At 33.7% G+C, this 16,276-nt stretch overlaps 1 protein-coding gene across 1 annotated transcript in view; it reads right to left on the reverse strand.

Annotated features, from left to right (window-relative positions):
* The window catches only part of LOC134706013 (uncharacterized), a 118,507-nt gene extending 108,932 nt beyond the window's left edge, over positions 1 to 9,575 (reverse strand). Inside the window, exons 1-6 of the mRNA XM_063564726.1 lie at positions 9,362 to 9,575; positions 6,852 to 6,970; positions 6,193 to 6,297; positions 5,039 to 5,149; positions 3,443 to 3,617; positions 1,116 to 1,288 (exon numbers count right to left, since the gene is read on the reverse strand). Of these exons, the coding sequence (XP_063420796.1) occupies positions 1,116 to 1,288; positions 3,443 to 3,617; positions 5,039 to 5,149; positions 6,193 to 6,297; positions 6,852 to 6,950 (663 nt within the window). The 5' untranslated portion in view covers positions 6,951 to 6,970; positions 9,362 to 9,575. The remainder of the gene's footprint in view (positions 1 to 1,115; positions 1,289 to 3,442; positions 3,618 to 5,038; positions 5,150 to 6,192; positions 6,298 to 6,851; positions 6,971 to 9,361) is intronic.
* Between the last annotated feature and the right edge of the window lie 6,701 nt (positions 9,576 to 16,276).

Here is a 16,276-nt window from a genome sequence, read left to right on the forward strand (position 1 = left end):
AAGGTTGTAATCAAAATAAAGTTGCCAGCATCAAAATAGCTACAGGACATTGATAAATGGAGAATGAGTCCATGGGACAGATGATGCCCCCCCTTTTTTTTTAATATAATTTTATAAAGGGACATAACTCAAAAATGGTAGAAGTGATGCCATCCAAATTTGACTTGATCACAGTTTTGTAATAACAAACATTGTGTATAAGTTGCACAACACTTGGTGTTGGTAAACTTATCTTAGAGAATGGAAACAAAAAAATCAGCCACTTTTCCATTTGTAAAGGGGTATAACTCCAAACGATTTTAAAAAATGACCTTCTTTTAGTCACAGGAAACAACTTATCTCAATTTGAAAACATTTCATCAAAGCTTTTTCAAGTTTTTGCACTGACAATGCTCTAAGTTTCACTTTAAGCTACTTTTAAAAGGTCCATAAAGAACAATAAAAGCTAAAATAGTGAAAAACGTACTTGACCTTCATTTAGTATTTCAACAACACATCTGAATTTGAAAATATTTCTTCCAGACATTATCAAGTTAATTCATACACTGTTTGACAGCCACCAGATCGCCTGCCAATTGTACATCACCAATTCAATAACAGATATTTTCAATCAGAAATCGGATTATAAATTAAATTTAAGAAGCTGTAGTTAGTGAGGCTGATTAAAATTTAAAATACAACAGAAATCATGTGATAGCAATAGCTTTAAAGGACTGAATAGGCAAACCCGGATTACACCAAAAATCCTACATGAACACATCAAAGTAATTGCTTTACTGTTGATGAGTTTAATACCAAAATTCTTGGATTTCAATATGACAGTTCTTCTCCACTCGTTTTTGATGTGTTTTGTCATTTGATTTTGCCATGTGATTATGGACTTTCCGATTAGATTTTCCTCTGAGATCAGTATTTTTGTGATTTTACTTTGTACAGGTAAACAACTAAATTTTATACATTCAAAAAACACAAATTTTCTTTTGGCTTGCTTGTTTGCTTAAAATCAAAGGGTTCTATATTCATATAAATACATGTATAGTTTTTCCTTTATCCACAAAAAAATTGGTATTGAAAAAAATAAAATGAATCTTCAGTACTTAATCAAAAATATTTACTTGTGTTAAAGCCAGTTCTGTCAATGTAAAGTTCCAATTCCCATCTGTCTTAAAATCTGTCATATGATGAAATGTTTGTCTTTTCACTGTTTTGTTTTCCATAATTAAATGAGCCAGACTATTTTCCATACTGTCATGTGGAACAATTACAGCATGACTGTCTTTCATATCCACTGAAAATAGAATATTATATTTTTAAAATTATTGTTATAAAATAGTCTATCTTCGTAGAAATAACAACTTTTACTAGTACATGTATTCATGATATTTTTCCTCAGACATAAAGAAATCATCCTGACATCCAGTATTTTTTTTATTTAAGTTTAGTGAAATGTGACGTAAATCCACATAACAGCAATACTATTTTGAATGTATGCGTTTTGCGAGCAGTTTGTCAAAACTATTCAAAATGCAAAAAAAAAGTTTAGAACGTACTTCAATTTCTAAATCTTTATTATTTCTTCAGACTTTCATGAAAACATAGAATAACAATCAATCTCAATAAAATAGTTTGAAATAACATTGACTCAGACTCCAGAAAATATCAGTCACGGAAAAATATAATAAAAAAAAAAATAAAATACTCGATCTTAATGGATATCCAATTTAGAATAAAGCTTTGCTTTCCAAAAAAAATCTGATCAGCTGGGCATTTTAGTTTGTAAGTCAATATTTGCAAGTTTGAAATTTTCAATGATATGAAGCTGAAAATGTATATCTAAAGACGAAATTTAGGTGGCTTAATCACAAGAAAAGATATCCCTATGCTATACTATTTACTATCAGTATTTGGAAGTAATGAGGGGCTATTCACAGTTGCAAAAAAATAGAAAATTTGATAAAAATTGTCTTTAAATTGCAATAACTCTATGTGGTTTTAATTATCAATTTCGGTCCATTGACTTTCTTGTTGTTTGTTTGTTGCTGTTCAAAACTCTATTCATGTATACTGTTTATCTCTATCTATTATAATAGTCAAGATATTATATAATAAACTACAAAATTTCCTCAAAATTAACTATTTATTGGCAGCAACCCAACAATGGGTTGTCTAATGCATCAGGAAATTCCAGGACAGATAGAAATAAACCTGATTAAAATTCTTACCCCAATCAGATTTGCTCTTAATGGTTTTGTTTCAGAGCTATAAGCCAAAAACTGCATTTTACCCCATGTTCTATTTTTAGCCATGGTGGCCATCTGGGTTGATGGGTGGTCATCTGATACATTTATTAAACAAGTTACACTAAGGATGATTTGTGCCAAGTTGTGTTTCATTTGGCCCAGTAGTTTCAGAGGAAAAGATTTTTGTAAAAGTTAACAGGCAATGACAATTCAAACATCTGGGTCAGGTGAGCTTAAAAGGTAATTATAAAGGCTTTAACCACAAAAACAACTGAATAAAGATGTATGAACTAGAGTATGTATGTGCAGGTGTGAGTCCAAATTCTTCAAAAATGGTAAAATCATCATTGATTCTTTATCTTATGTTCATTTCAAGTGTTTTCTTGCAGAAAAAACATGGAAAGAGCAACTTTAACACTGTCATGCTTTGTAAACATAAACAAAATTTACATATTCTTAGCTATTTGTCAAGTCAACATCCAGTATTAAATTATATACTTTTTTAAAGAACAAAAGTAAAAAGTTTTTAACAGCATAATTTTGCACAAATAAAGAGTCTAAGGCTGGTGTGTATGCTGTTTTTGCACATTTCATATGATAAAATGTAAAAACTTATAAGTTACTTTAGACCATATAATTTATACCTAAATTAAAGTTTAATATCTTTTTTATATCAATCAGTGTTTATACGATGCTCAACTGATTACCATGAATGCCTTTTGTTACTATATCTGAAAGAATTAAAATCAGAATAAGACAAAAAAATTCCAGCTGTCTCAAACATATATTTGGACACCCTGCCCTATCAAGCAGCCTAAGTTTGGTTTGTCCAGTGGTAAAATAGGAGAAGATCTTTGAATACATTTACACTGGACGACAAACAAACAACTAATGACTAATGACAGATACAAAGGATGGCAAATGTTTCAGCTCAGGTGAAAATATGCCAAACTGATAATTGAGAATGGTAAAGGGTTTTTTCGTGCAACTTGTTTTGCCATTTTTATATCACATGCAGCTGTGAAAAAGGTTCATTATTCACTGTGTTTCATGAAATTGGTAAAAAGATCAACGTGCAAGACATTTTTAATTGTTAGTTCATAGTAAAATGGCAATTTTATTTTGCCTTCTTCCATGCAGATACACCCCCCTTTACGCCCCTCTTCATTAATTTTTATTTTCCCCGTTTCCTGTTAACATACCTATAGAATCAGTACCCAGGATAGTACAACCAAGACAATTGACCCTGTTTCTTTCTATATCAGTGATATATCTTAAAGATGTGCCCCTCATGTTGATCTCACAGAAAGGTCCCATTGTCTTAGCAATTAAATATAACTCATTATCTGTCAAATCCTTACATCCATCTAAAGTAATCTACAAAAAAGAAACAAAATCTTGATTTAATTCTGTTTAAACTTATTTTTTTCAATTAAAAAAACTCCACCTGATTATACCAAGCATGAAAGACTAACTAATGAAGAGAATACTCAATTTAAAAAAATGTATTCTATTCTATGAATCAGTTCTCTCAAGTGTTTATTAATAATGAAAATTTTATCCTAGACGAAGGCAACCCATTCAAATGTAAAACATTATTTATGTTTTACATTTGAATGGGTATATAAATTAAATGATCTGAAATCACTGCCTTTGTTTAGGATAAAATTTTCATTTATTACTCATCTATCCAAAAAGCCATATCAATCAAGCCAGGTGAAATTTGTTAAGTTATATTCTAAAATTCAAATATGAACAGCAGACTGAGAAGTGACAATTTATCTTATTTAAATACATCCAGTTTTAATTTTGCCTTTTTATCCAAATAGAAGAAGGAAACAGTAACTTTTATTTCATCCTTATTTCTTTATGTCCATCAAATATATATGTATTAGATATGATTAGATGAAAGTTTGTAAAAAGGTAGTAAAATAGGATTTTATGAAAAAATTGACAGAACGTCATTGTTTGAACTAGTACAAGTGAACTCAAATCCACAGGTGTCATATTTAATTACACAATCTAATTCTTCCAAATGTTAAAAATATCATTCAAACATTCATCTTACCCTCATCTCAAGTTTTTTTCTATAAAGAAATATGGTAAATTCAGGAATTATTGTTAAGTTTATAGTAATGCCAATAATGCGACTCAGGGATTATCGCAACAATTAGCACTCGTATTCTGAAATCTTGTACATACATGTATATCTGTCTTTTCTTCACAAATCGCAATAACTAATTGACCTTAATTGTACTTGTCAGATAAACATTCACCAATTTTACACATCAGTTTCTGGTCAGGTATTAGGAAAACTTGCTTTTCAATAACAAGTGTAAAGTTTCTGACAGCATGTTTTTTTTATCAATAAAAGAGTTTAATGAATTTAGACAGATCTATGTTAGTGTGCTGATGTTGCACATTTTCAATGTTGATCTGTCAAAGTAACCATAGTAAAAGTAAATGTCAGAAGTTCTGATATAATTCCATATTCTGACTTGGAATATTGAATTTAATCCAGAGTTTGAAGTTCATTATTGTTTTTAGGTCAGTCATTGTTATGATAATTTCCTTAGCTGTCAGTTGTTTCCAAGTCTAAATGGATGAAAAACGGGATTGGAATAAATTTCCAGCTTGCTCAAATTTTTTTTAAATCCCATAGTTCAGATCAGTTGAAATTCATGGCAGATTCTTACGAAAGTAAATGAATAAGTCCAGTTTGATACAACCATATCTGTCAGCTACATGGTAAGAGTGAAATAACTGCATATTTTAGGTCTAATAACTAGTATTGGTACCTTTTTCAGATTTTTGGCACCTTGAATAACATCAGACAGCCATTTGATACCAGCATTTGTAATTAAAAAACATCCATCAAGTTTGACCTCTAACAAGTTCTCATAGTCTCTCTGAAATAAACAAATACATGTATTTGAACATATACAGATACATGTACGTAAATACATATGACACGTTTTGAATAGTGTTTCCTAAAGGAGGTTTTAGGAGGGATTAGCATCCTACCATGGTGTCCCTGCACCTCACCTTTCCGTAGAAATTTGTCACCTCATGCCCTTTTAAACCTCCTGCTATATTTCATGATCAGTTCTGCAATTCTTCTACTATAAACTGTTAAACACAGAGATATGTCTCGTCTTTTAGTTATTTTGATAATGCAAACGTGAAATTAAAATAGCAATACTTTATTTACCATGCAAGGTATGCAAATATTCAAAGTCAGTTGACCATGACTGAAGATACAGGGCTAAATAAGTTACAAGATATGTCCCTTTGTACAAAATCTAAAATTGAATAGCAGACATATTATTGAATTTTGTAATCATGTTTAAATCTTTTTTAAGTGACTGTTGGTGATTCAATCTAATTAAGACAACAGAAACTTACCTCAGTGAAATTTAAAATGATAACAATTTAAAGGAGAAACAGCCAATCCATCTGCTGTAAATGGATTTCCATTTGAGTCCATCAGATGAGTTAAGCCTTTTACAAGTGTTTATATAGTTTGTTCTTATGTTGTACTGTTACACCACTGTTCCAGGTTAAAGGGAAGGGTTGGGCGCCCACTAACATGTTTAACCTTGCCAAAATCTGTATGTGTCTGTCCCAAGTCCTGAGCTTGTAATTCAGTGATGGTCGTTTGTTGCTGCATTACATATATGTTCATTAGTTTGTAAAAAATTCGGAAATAAATGTTCTCATTTAAATGGTTTTACATTTGTCAATTTGAGGCCTTTTATAGCTGACTACCAGTATGCTGTATGGGCTTTGCTCATTGTTGAAGGCCATACTCTGACCTTTAGTTGTTAATTTCTGTGTCATTCTGTCTCTATTGAAGAGCTGTCTCATTGGCAATCATACCACATCTTATTTTTATATAGATAAATGTGATTGAAAGCTGAAAAGCTAGACTGCTGACTCCACTAGCACAAACCTTTTTGTATGACTGAATGAGTTTCAATACTGCATCATTGCAATAGCCATTCCGTGAAAAACTTATCTTCGTGACCTTTGTTTCATCCTGATTCTTTAGAATATCCTGAAATAAAAAAATAAAAGAATAAATAAAAAAAAACTATTTTAGATTTCTATAAATTAAAATATTGTTCATTGATTGAAAATACTTGATATTGAATTTTGAACTATCTTTCATCATTGCAATACTTTCATGACTTTGTTGAGTTTTTTATTTGTTAATTGTACTTATGACCAATAAGATGGGTCAATCCCTTCCAAATAATTTGTACAGAATGTTCTTATGTTGTGTTAGTATATCACTGTCCCATTTTAGGAAAATGGTTGACACTCAAAAACATGCTTATCCCCACTGCGTCCTTTTTGTAACCTGTCATCCAGTTGTTTGATGTCTGCTATCATTTTTCTTTCTTTCATGTTGTAGTATATAGAGTATATATAAGGGATTTTTTTCTCATTTAAATTTTTACACACATATTTTGTCATACATTGTACATGTGCATGGCGCTTTTATTATTTTTCTTCTTCTATTTTATTAATCTGTATAACAGTTTTAAATCAGTAGGAACTATGCTTAATATATATCTTTAGATTCTAGATTTAAGAAGTTAGCTATACCCCAAACTCTTTCAGGGGAATCTGCCCTCTGAGAAGTGATTCCTCAGGATCAAAAGTCAAAACATCTGAACTTGTTATCCTTTTATTGAAATCCGTCATCTTTTAGCTTCATACCAAATCTGTGAAAAAAGATTACAAAATAACTGATAATTTGTTGTTTTTAATGTCATTCTCAAGAGACAATCTGCACTTCATATACTTTATCTACAATGCTTCCATGGCCAAATGGTCTCATTATAGGTTTATTTCATCAATTTTATTATCATATTAACTTAAATTTTTTTCATTTCATTAATCAGGAATTCCTCTCTTAGTGTTCCAGACTGGCAGTAATATAACATCACTATCTTACTTTCTTGTCCAGCTCTCCATACATATTTAATTTACCTACCAGGCAACCAGACTTCTGTTAAAAGCACAAGTGGCGCATTTGTCTGATTTATTTTCTAAATCATTTCAGATATTTTTGCAGAAATAAGATAATATTATGTAAAATTGAGTTTTCAGTAAATAAATTCTTATCAAATTTGATGCAATCTTTGTCAAGCCTGCAACTTCTGTTTATGTCACAGTAAGTGTATTTAAAGCATATATTCGGGGCCTTTTATAGCTGACTATGTAGAATGGGCTTTGCTCATTGTTGAAGGCCGTATGGTGACCTATAGTTGTTAATGTTTGAGTCATTTTGGTCTTTTGTGGATAGTTGTCTCATTGGCAATCATACCACATCTTCTTTTTTATATTGTACATATGAAAAAAGAAATGTGGTATGGTTGCCAATGAAACAACTCTCCACAAGTGACCAAAATGACACATAAATTAACAAGTATATAGGTCACCATGTATATATAATGATTGTAGAGTGTACATGTATTTCAAATTTGGTTTATATGAACTTGACCACATTTTCTTGGATGATAGTTGTGGTAAAGCTTGAGGCCAAAAAAAATATATATATGTCTGTTTAAGGTTACATGCTTAAAAAAAAGGTAGGTAGGTCGGAATTTCCATTTTATTTTATTTTTTCTGACCTAATTTTGTATAATGCCGTTTCGTCTTGTTGTGGTCCAAGCTGTTCATGGGCTGAGTTTTCCTGAATTGATAGTGATTGGATTATTTCCCTTTCTTATAGGTTTGAAAAAATGGTGACAAAGTAGTTACTTCATCACACGAGTCCCACTTCAAACTTTTTTTGGTAGGGGTGAGCAGCTGAGACATCAAGTACCCCACCCTTTTCATATATTTTGTTAATAAAAAATATATACCTTGTCATATATTAATTAACAAATAACAGACCTATAAATATATTTCAATATTTTTCCCGCTCATCATCACGTTTTTGTTAAGAAGCAAAATAGTCACAATAATATCATTTTCTTTTGCAATAAATTTGTCACATCTTAAACACTTTTTTCTTATTGACCATTTCTTTCATTATAAAGATATTTCAATTCCAAAATACAATACATATAAAAGACGTTTGGTCAGATTATAGATGGTATTACATCTATGGTCAGATAAATGAAATAGCAACCCATTCATTGATGTTAACATGTTTAAATATTAATTAAAAACTGACAAAAATTCCATTGCTGTTCCCTCCTAAAGGACGCTGTCACAATGGAATTTCTTTAAATAATTGTTATCATGTTTTATGTATACAAACCCTTGAATGTTAATTAGGTGCAAATGTCAAAATAGTTGGATTGATTGCATCTATCACTGGCATCAGTGGAAATACCACATCAGAATAAATAGAGTTGAATTGGTTTGACAAATAACTGATGCATTTATGACTGTGGTTTAAAATACAGACATTTGATTAGTTTCAGATACTTATGATATAATCAAGCATGTGATATAATATCAACCTATTGATATATTTAATCTGAATTTCTCACCCTTTGGCTTTTCATATATATCATAGAGCATGAAAACATGACCTATTCCAGCGGCTCATCCCTACCACCAATTTTATAGCAAGTGGCCCCCCTGAGTGATATATATATAATAAAGACGGAATATACACAATCAAGGCTTTAGATGGCTAGTTGGCACAATCAAGGCCTTTGTGTGGGTGGGTAGAATTAACAGACTGCTTCTTGCATTCATTTTTTTTTTAAGGCCGTTAGTTTTCTTTGTTTTCAATTTGTTAATTTGAGGCATTTTATAGCTGACTCATTGTTGAAGGCCAAATTTCTGTGTCATTTGCCTTGGTTTCTTGTCTTAGTCTCATTGGCAATCATACCACATCTTCTTTTTTATATATACACCCAAGTTTTCTTTGATAAAGGGTCTCATTTTTTTTTTTTTGGGGGGGGGGGAGGCTGTGTCTGATCCTGTATCCGGCTTACTTTTTTGTCAGATTCTGGATGTCTGCATTTAATTGTGATAACGATTGAATGAGTTCTATTTGACTTGATTGTGTTTAATTCAAATTAACAGCTTGGGTGGTATACAATTTATACTACAGTTAGCCAAATCTTAGCCAAAGGGAGTAAACTACTCACTAATGAAGTTTACCATGGTCAGGGTGAGCTTTGCGCGAACTTCTTCAATTTGAGTTTTCCATTTTTCAGGTGCCCGAGGAAATGTCTTAAATCTTAGTATTGAAAAACCAAATAACGGAGAATCTGCATTGATTACACATATGTAATGTTACATTACTTCAAACACGATAATTTGATAATTTGGCGGGTTGTTTTTCTTAGTTACAATGTACACTTCCGGTAGAATTTTTCCTGTGCAAGTGTTAGCTTTCTAAAACACTTGTTTGACTTGATAAAAAAAAAAAGGGCGAACGGACATGAACTAAAAGGTGGAGTGGAGTGGAGTGATGGAGTGCTGGAGTTTTAAAGTGGAGTGGAGTGGTGGAGTGGAGTGATGGAGTGCCGGAGTTTTTGAGTGGAGCCACGGAGTGAAAACATGGAGTTAGGAAAAAGTAAAATCACAAAAATACTGAACTTAGAGGAAAATCAATTCGGAAAGTCCATAATCACATGGCAAAATCAAATAACAAAACGCATCAAAATGAATGGACAAGAACTGTCATTTTCCTGAATTGGTGCAGGCATTTTCAAATGTAGAAAATGGTGGATCAAACCTGGTGCTATAGCCCTAACCCTCTCACTTTAATGACTGTCTCATCAAATTCCGTTATATTTACATTGATGCGTTACTTAAATAGACACAATAAATAAAATAGTCAAAATTAAACCAAATTATAAGATATGTTTGTATACATGTGTTGTGTAGCTATAAAAATCATAGAATAAATGTTTCAACAGCATCCATAAAAGAGAGAGCGCATGCGCAAAGTAGTAGCAGGATTTTTTCAAACCGCGACGAAGAAAGAAGAAAAATAGAGATATTATCAGGAATATACATTGCATTTGAACATTTTTCATACCAAAACACTTCAAAACATTGATACTCACCATCGATACAAATTTAAAAGTGTACATTTAATTTAATTGTCATATTACCTGAACTTGAACTGTGAGCGAACTTTTCATCCGCCATCTTTGTTTACAAACAAATTTTTTATTTATCACGGAACCATAAAAAAGTGATAATGGTGCATTAAATTAATTAGCTGGTAAACCTTCCCCAATATATCGCTTTGTACAGAAACTAACAAAAGAAACAACTGTCAACTAGCAAATGTCAAACTCTAAACTGGTAAAATTCCTGAACAACACCAAGGAACAGCCAACTACCCAAACGAAATATACACCTGTAGTATTTTCGGACAGTAAAGGAAATTGGCTCAAAAACCACATAAATAGATCACACTCAGTAGAAAAAGAAATTATCTGGTGGTGTAAGAGTGGCGCCAAAATAGCTGACAGACTTAAATGGCTACAAACAACCCTAAATATTAAAACTAGAGAATTAGGAGCTATATGGATATATGTCTGGCTAGGCACTTGCGACCTAACATCTTATAACAAGAAATATATTTCAATCAACACCTACACTGATGAAACTATAGATCATCTGATAGATCACTACAATAAAATTATTGAATTAGTCCAACAATACGATAGCTGCAAAATAACAATACTTGAAACACCAGTATACTCAATCTACCGCTGGAACTGCCATCGTAAACACAAAACACCTGAAGAATTTAAAGAACAGGACAATATACTTACAGATCAAGTCATCAGATTAAACTTCAAAATCAAAGAACTAAATACCAACATAAATAGCCACTCTCCAAAATTTTCAAACGATTTACAGACAAAATCTATATTTAAAAAAGGAGACCACAGAACATCAACAACCAGGACACAATACAACTATAACCTATACGCTGACGGAATCCACCCAGACAACCTTTTAGCGAAAACCTGGTTAAAGAAGATCGCTGAGCAAGCACAAATTAACTGTTGGTAATTGCTGTTGTTGTTTCAGTCAGCACGGGCTCTTCCGAGCTAAACTGAAGACCTCAACAGTAACCCAACATTTACAAAAGCTTGATACTCATAGAAAAATCTACAAGATGAAAATATTTACTTTGATAATAGCAGTGACCCTGATATATAACATTTGGCAATCCATCTTCAATGAAAAATCATGGGACCATCGTCACTTACTTACAAATCTATTAAACAACAAATGGTCATCAGCAGGCCGTAAACCAATGACATTACCTGTTAAGCCAAATAAGAACTATTCAATGGCAATACTAATTCTCCTCCTTGCAGGGGACATAGAGCAAAACCCGGGACCAAGAACAAAACAACAAAGTATCTACCCATGTGGACTTTGTGAACACCCAGTCACATGGAACTGCGAAGGAGTATGCTGTGATGACTGTAACATCTGGCATCACAAAACATGTATAGAACTATGTTCTGCAGACTACGACCTACTGCAAAGATCTAATGTACAATGGCTATGCTGTAAATGTGAAAGCATCAACGTTTCTACTTTCACTTTCCACAGTTACGAATTGAACACTTCAAACTATTATGATCCTTTAACCCACAACAGCACATTCGAATCAATTACGTCAAATGCATTCAGTCCACTTAAAACCAGCAGTCCAAAAGGAAATAATTCAATCAATAACAACACATCAAAGAGAAATAAGAGCAAAAACAGAACAAACAGCAGCAACGTATTCAACATACCAAAGAAACAAAACCTAAGAATCCTTACACTGAACTGTAGAAGCATCAAGGACAAGACATCTGAATTTTCAGCTGCAGTCAACTACATCAAACCTGACATCATCTGCGGCACAGAGTCTTGGCTGAAAGGTGAACATCCTGGAAAAAACCCAACTAAAGATGCAATTAAATCTAGCGAAGTTTTTCCAGAAAACTACACAGCCTACAGAAATGATCGAGGTACACTGGGAGGAGGTGTTTTCATCCTTGTACAAAACGACATTATTGCAATTGAAAAACCAGAGTTTGTAACAAAATGTGAGATAGAATGGGTAAAGATACAAATGAAAGACAAAAAAGATCTCACAATAGGCTCATTCTATATGCCACACAGAAACATGGAACACATAAAGGAATTAGACAAATCATTAGACCATATTTCAAACAAAAATCAAACCATCATGCTAACTGGAGATTTCAACTGCCCAGACATAAACTGGAACACCATGTCAGTAAACCAAAATGCACAAGACAAGGAAATCCAAATAGCTCTAATGGAAGTTATCATATCACACTCACTAACACAGATACATGAAACACCAACAAGAGGCAATAACTTACTGGACATAGTGCTGACTTCAAACCCGTCACTCATCAAAACATCCTCTAATGCTCCAGGAATATCTGACCACGATATGATTGTAACAGACTGCGACACAAAACCACATTATCAGAGTAAGAAGCCACGCAAATGCTACATATACTCCAAAGCAAAATGGGAAGATCTACACAAAGACCTGACTATCCTTTCAACCAACATCATTGAAATGTATCATTCAGGTGCCACAGTACAGGAATTATGGGACAAGTTCAAGACAGACCTTTATTCTAACCTTGACAATCATATACCATCAAAACTCATCCGATCTAAAACCAGTCTACCCTGGATCAATCATAAAATCAGGAAAATGTTTAAAAAGAAAACAAGGCTATACCAACAGGCAAAGAAAACCAACAACTGGACCAACTACAGGCACTTCCAAAAAGAATGTAAGCGGCAAATCAGGAAAGCTGAGTATAACTACATTAATACCACAATCCTAGAAGGGCTAGAAAACAACAACTCAAAACCATTTTGGAAATATGTAAAATCAAGGAAACAGGACAACATAGGAATAGCACCCCTTAAAAGCAACGGCCACCTAATCAATGACAGCAAAGGGAAAGCAGAATTACTGATCAAACAATTCAGCTCAGTATTTACAAGAAATAAAGACAAAACTCTGCCAACGACATCAAAGCACATAAAAAGCACAATACCTCCTTTATACATAAATACAGATGGAGTCGAAAAGCTGCTGAAAAAACTGAATACATCCAAGGCATCAGGACCAGACGGCATACCAAACCGTATATTGAAAGAATGCTCAAAACAACTAGCACCTGGACTTACAATGATATTCCAAAAATCCATCAACACTGGTACATTACCAAGAGACTGGCTAAATGCAAACATATCAAGTGTCTTCAAAAAGGGAGACAAACATGCACCAGAAAACTACAGACCAGTATCCTTAACATCTGTACCATGCAAGCTACTGGAACATATAATCTGTATGCATATACTTAAACATCTAGAGAAGCACAGAGTACTTACATCACTAAACCATGGCTTCAGGTCAGGCTATTCCTGTGAAACCCAACTGCTAGTCACACTACACGACTTCATGAAAGCCTTTGACGCAGGCAAACAAATTGATGTAGCTATACTGGACTTCTCCAAAGCATTTGACACTGTGCCGCACAACAAACTACTGCACAAAATGAACGAATACGGTATAAGAGGACCAATAAACAAATGGTTGGAGATGTTCCTAACCCAAAGGAAAATGAAAGCTGTCGTAGATGGGGAGGAATCAGAAGAAGCTTCAGTTGACTCCGGTGTACCACAAGGTACAGTACTAGGACCCCTTCTCTTCCTCTGCCACATTAACGACCTTCCAGATTCAGTACAATCATCTGTCAGACTTTTCGCAGATGACTGCCTCCTGTACAGGAACATAAATAGTCAACATGACCACACACTCCTACAACGAGACCTCCAAAACCTAGAAGTATGGGCCACAAACTGGGGCATGCGCTTCAATGCAAAGAAGTGCTATATACTTAGCATTAAGAATAAAAGCCAGAAGATGTACAGCCTAGACGGACATGTACTACAACAAGTCCAACACAACCCATATCTAGGCTTACAAATATCAGAAGACCTAAAATGGACCACGCACATCTCAAATGTTGCCAAGAAAGCCAATTCGACACTCGGCTTTCTAAGAAGAAATCTACGCTTCTGCCCAAAAGATTGCAAAAAGACCGCATATATATCATTAGTACGATCAACTATGGAATATGGTGCCATAATATGGGACCCATATACACAACATGATATAAATCAATTGGAAAGAATACAACGCAGAGCAGCTAGATTCATCACAGGCGACTATAGGTCTAGAGAAGAGGGGTCGGTCACCAAAATGCTAGCCGAGTTAGAACTAGACAACCTACAAACGAGAAGAACAAGTCAACGGCTAGTATTTCTGTACAAAGTGGTTGAGGGGTTGGTCCCAGCTATTAATCCCGACGATTTTCTTGTTAAAAGAAAACCTAAGAGGAAAATCAAACCTAAAACATTTGACAATTTTGTATGTGCCAATATAGTGACAAATTCAGTGAAGAACAATTCTAAGGCACTAGATACTATTCCAAGCAACACCGATCCATATAAGAACTCTTTCTTCGTCAAGAGTGTACTACATTGGAACCAACTAGAGGATCGTATTGTATGCGCAGATACAGTTGAGAGCTTCAAGGCTGCTCTCCAACACCGCCAATAGGTGTCTCTCTCTCCCGTTGAGTAAAAGCCAGAATTGGTATCTTCAACGTATACATACAGATACAGACAGATCCAACTGCATTCATGTTCATTATATCAACATAATGCACCTTGGATGTCGATAATGGGCTAAGCGCTATCTAGGGAAGACGAAGACACTCTTTCAGAATGGATTAAGGCAGTGAGGTCGTCGATACAAATCAGAATTAAGAAACTGAATGGGTCTATAATGCCCATGCTTAGTCTAAGGTCAATCTTTAAAGACCCAAATGTTGCAAAACACTTATCCTAACTCCATGACAAATATGTTATTGTCCCCGCAGATAAGTAATTAAAGCCCCAAACAACATCGTTTTTGTGTGTAAAACTCATTACATTAACTGCTTGATAACCGAATTAGGTACTGACACTTGGAAACTCAACATATACCCTCACGACACTTACCAAAGAGGAAATCCTGGATAATCATAGGTCTGTTCTATGTTCCTTTGGAATTTCAACCAAAGATGAAGAACTGGATCTTCCATCACTGTATTGGATATCTAAACTACATATCGGTATATTGCTGGGTCTTCCAAGTGCTCCACAAAACCTCTTTCTAATCTATTTGATCAGCAATCATAGACGGGCTTCAAAGTTATTGTGAAACTGCCTATTCTAGAGGTGGCGTGAATCAGATGTGGATACTTAAAAATTCCAAAGATCTTTTAGAGTACCGTTACATACAATCTAACTCTCTTTTATCGTGTAATACATGTAGTATTAAAATATTTGACTTTTCTACACTTCACACAAGTATTCAACATTCCAAACTAAAAGACAAATTGAAAAAGTTGGTATTGCTTTGTTTCATAAAAAAAAGGGCCAACGTAGATACAAGTATCTTGTCTTAGGGAGGGATAAATTCTTCTTAATAAATGATCACTCTGATTCAAACAAAGAAATCTCTGAAACTGACATTATCACGATGCTTGATTTCATCATTCCAATGGGTAAAAAGTGTGCCCCTCTTCTTGCCGACTTGTTTCTTTATTATTATGAGGCTGACTTCATACAGGAACTTCTTAGAAAGAAGCACAAGAAGTAGGCAAAACCCTTTAACTCTACTTTCTGCTATATAGATGTTCTTTCACTAAATAATTCAAAATTTGGTGACTATGTTGAACTCATCTATCCCATCGAACTAGAGATAAAGGATACTACAGATACAGTTAAGTCGGCCTCATATCTGGACTTACATCTAGAAATTGACAATGAGGGACTTGGTCTGTTGAAAACAATACTTTACGACAAAAGAGATGATTTCAGCTTTCCAATTGTGAACTTTCCATTTCTAAGTAGCAACATTCCAGCAGCACCTGCATACAGGGTAGTTATATCCCAATTGATACAATATTTCCTATCACGATTTTCTA

Source organism: Mytilus trossulus, chromosome 2 (genome assembly GCF_036588685.1).
Source record: "Mytilus trossulus isolate FHL-02 chromosome 2, PNRI_Mtr1.1.1.hap1, whole genome shotgun sequence".
In the NCBI taxonomy this organism is placed as follows: Eukaryota; Metazoa; Mollusca; class Bivalvia; order Mytilida; family Mytilidae; genus Mytilus; species Mytilus trossulus.